Source organism: Recurvomyces mirabilis (assembly GCF_035927965.1).
Source record: "Recurvomyces mirabilis strain CCFEE 5264 chromosome Unknown scaffold_97, whole genome shotgun sequence".
NCBI lineage: Eukaryota > Fungi > Ascomycota > Dothideomycetes > Mycosphaerellales > Teratosphaeriaceae > Recurvomyces > Recurvomyces mirabilis.
The window spans coordinates 1-1,938 of NW_027042031.1; the positions used below are offsets into that span (position 1 = coordinate 1).

General features: G+C 52.0%; 1 protein-coding gene across 1 annotated transcript; it reads left to right on the forward strand.

Moving 5' to 3' along the window:
* Positions 1-660: 660 nt before the first annotated feature.
* Positions 661-1,865, forward strand: LTS14_010976 (uncharacterized protein; the record flags this gene model as incomplete). Its single annotated transcript, XM_064843624.1, has 2 exons — positions 661-1,599; positions 1,663-1,865. Coding segments are annotated over 2 exons (1,142 nt in total), but the record flags the coding sequence as incomplete, so codon positions are not given.
* Between the last annotated feature and the right edge of the window lie 73 nt (positions 1,866-1,938).

A 1,938-nucleotide genomic window follows, 5' to 3' on the forward strand; every position in this document is an offset into this window, starting at 1 on the left:
GTAACTTCTAGTGGTAGGCGGCAAGGGAGTGTGTTGATGTGCGTTTGGTTATTGCTACTGCATCTTTAGCGTCATGACGGATATGGTATGGTCGGCGCAAGGATCTCGATTGACCACGGTCAAGACTTTTGTGGTATGTTTGCAATTACTGGCGCAATAAAAGGGGGCAGACACCGAACGGCGACGAGGTACTATCACATACTGTAGCATAGCAACAATAGAAACATAAGCATTTTCACTACAGCCGGCTCCGTCTCTTCATAGCATGCAGCCTACGCGAACTTTGCATACCCACAAACATCTTAAAGGACCTGAACTTCCAGGCAGCGGTGCGCCACGGGTCGCGTCGTGATATAGCAGTACTTCGTCGTGCTCGAACATCATTGGCTGCACGCGAATGCAGCATGTGTGCTGACAAGGCTGCGCTCATGAAGCGTTCACCGGTAGCGGCTGACTGCACGACCAAACGACTCACCTTCACATGCTGCTGTTCTACAGGACCCACATTGCTGCCTAGTTGTGATGGGCTACTGATTGGGGTGAGCCTTTCAATGATTCTACTACACTTGGTTTTAACTTGGGAATATACAGCAACCTCTACATTGCTGATCGTCTCAAGGCCTATCAGTCCGCACCGCGAAGTGGTCCTCAGCAACAGCAATGGAGCACCCATCATTCGTAGTGGAGCGCGTGCCGCCACTGCCCACATCCGTTGATGGTGAGGCCGGGATTACAGATGAAGCCGCTATCACCAACGATGAACAGCCATCACAACCTCCTTCCCCTAGGTTTGAACATACCGTTTCAGACCAACTCTCTAAAGAGCACAAAGAGATCGCCGCAGGTCCCGTGCGGAACGAGCTCAAGCGTCTCGACAGGAGGACAGACCCAGACAGTCAATACTACTACGTCGAGACAGTCTTGAGAACCATCGACGAGTCGCAGCAAGCCAATTGGTGGGACAACTTCGCACTCTGCCTGATCCGCGAATATGACTACTCGAACTTCTACGTTCAGAGGACGTATCTCCAAATCAATTCGGAACATATCAAGGCCCTTCTGAAAGACACCATCGGCGAATATCCGGGTATCTCGTTCCACACTAAGGAAATCAGTGTCGACGCTCCCTATCACGTACTCTTCCACTATCGCCAAGCCCTTCGGACAGCCAGCGAAGCCTGCGAAGTCGACTCCGAGGCCGCGGCTCATGCCAAGCTCTTGCTCGGATGGATCGACTCCGAATTCAAGGACGTCTCGGAAGAGACAACCAACCTTATCGAGCAAGGCATGATCTCGTATAAGCATCTCTGGACACTCCTTGCCCCTGGTACACTCATCTACGCCTCCGTCCTCGGCCAAGCGCGTCTTTTCAAACTCCAGAGCTATGCTTATGGTATGGCGGATTTGAAGTTGACATTGACGTATCATGATTTCGATGGCGAGGATTTTGGTGATATGGAGAGTGTCCGTGCTGTTAGGAACTTTGCAGGCGCGAGCCATATTACTGAGTTGAGCGCTTATCCGCTGGGGTACCATGCTGATCCGGATGGTGTGAAGAGTGAGCTTGTCAAGCGTGGGAGGCGATTTGAGGACTACGCAGTATGTATCATGCACTTCGCCAATATGGGAATTCATGTCATGCTAATCAACTTGCCATCATAGGGCGTACACTTTTGTAACTACTCAGGCATAGCTCTCGAGCACTCAGGCTGGTCAATGAACCGCTTCAGTACCTCGGGCCGCGTGGTCGTAGATGCCAAAACGTTCCACCGCCTGAACCCCGACACTGCCTTTGAAGTCGCTCGACTTGGAACTGAGCCTGCCGCAGTTCTAGTCAAGTCTGGCACTGTATTCGAGGTCAGTCGGTATGGGTCTGGCCCAGTCCCGGTCAGGTCCAAGCGTGCTAAGCCAGTTCGTCAACCGGATGTGTACATTTAT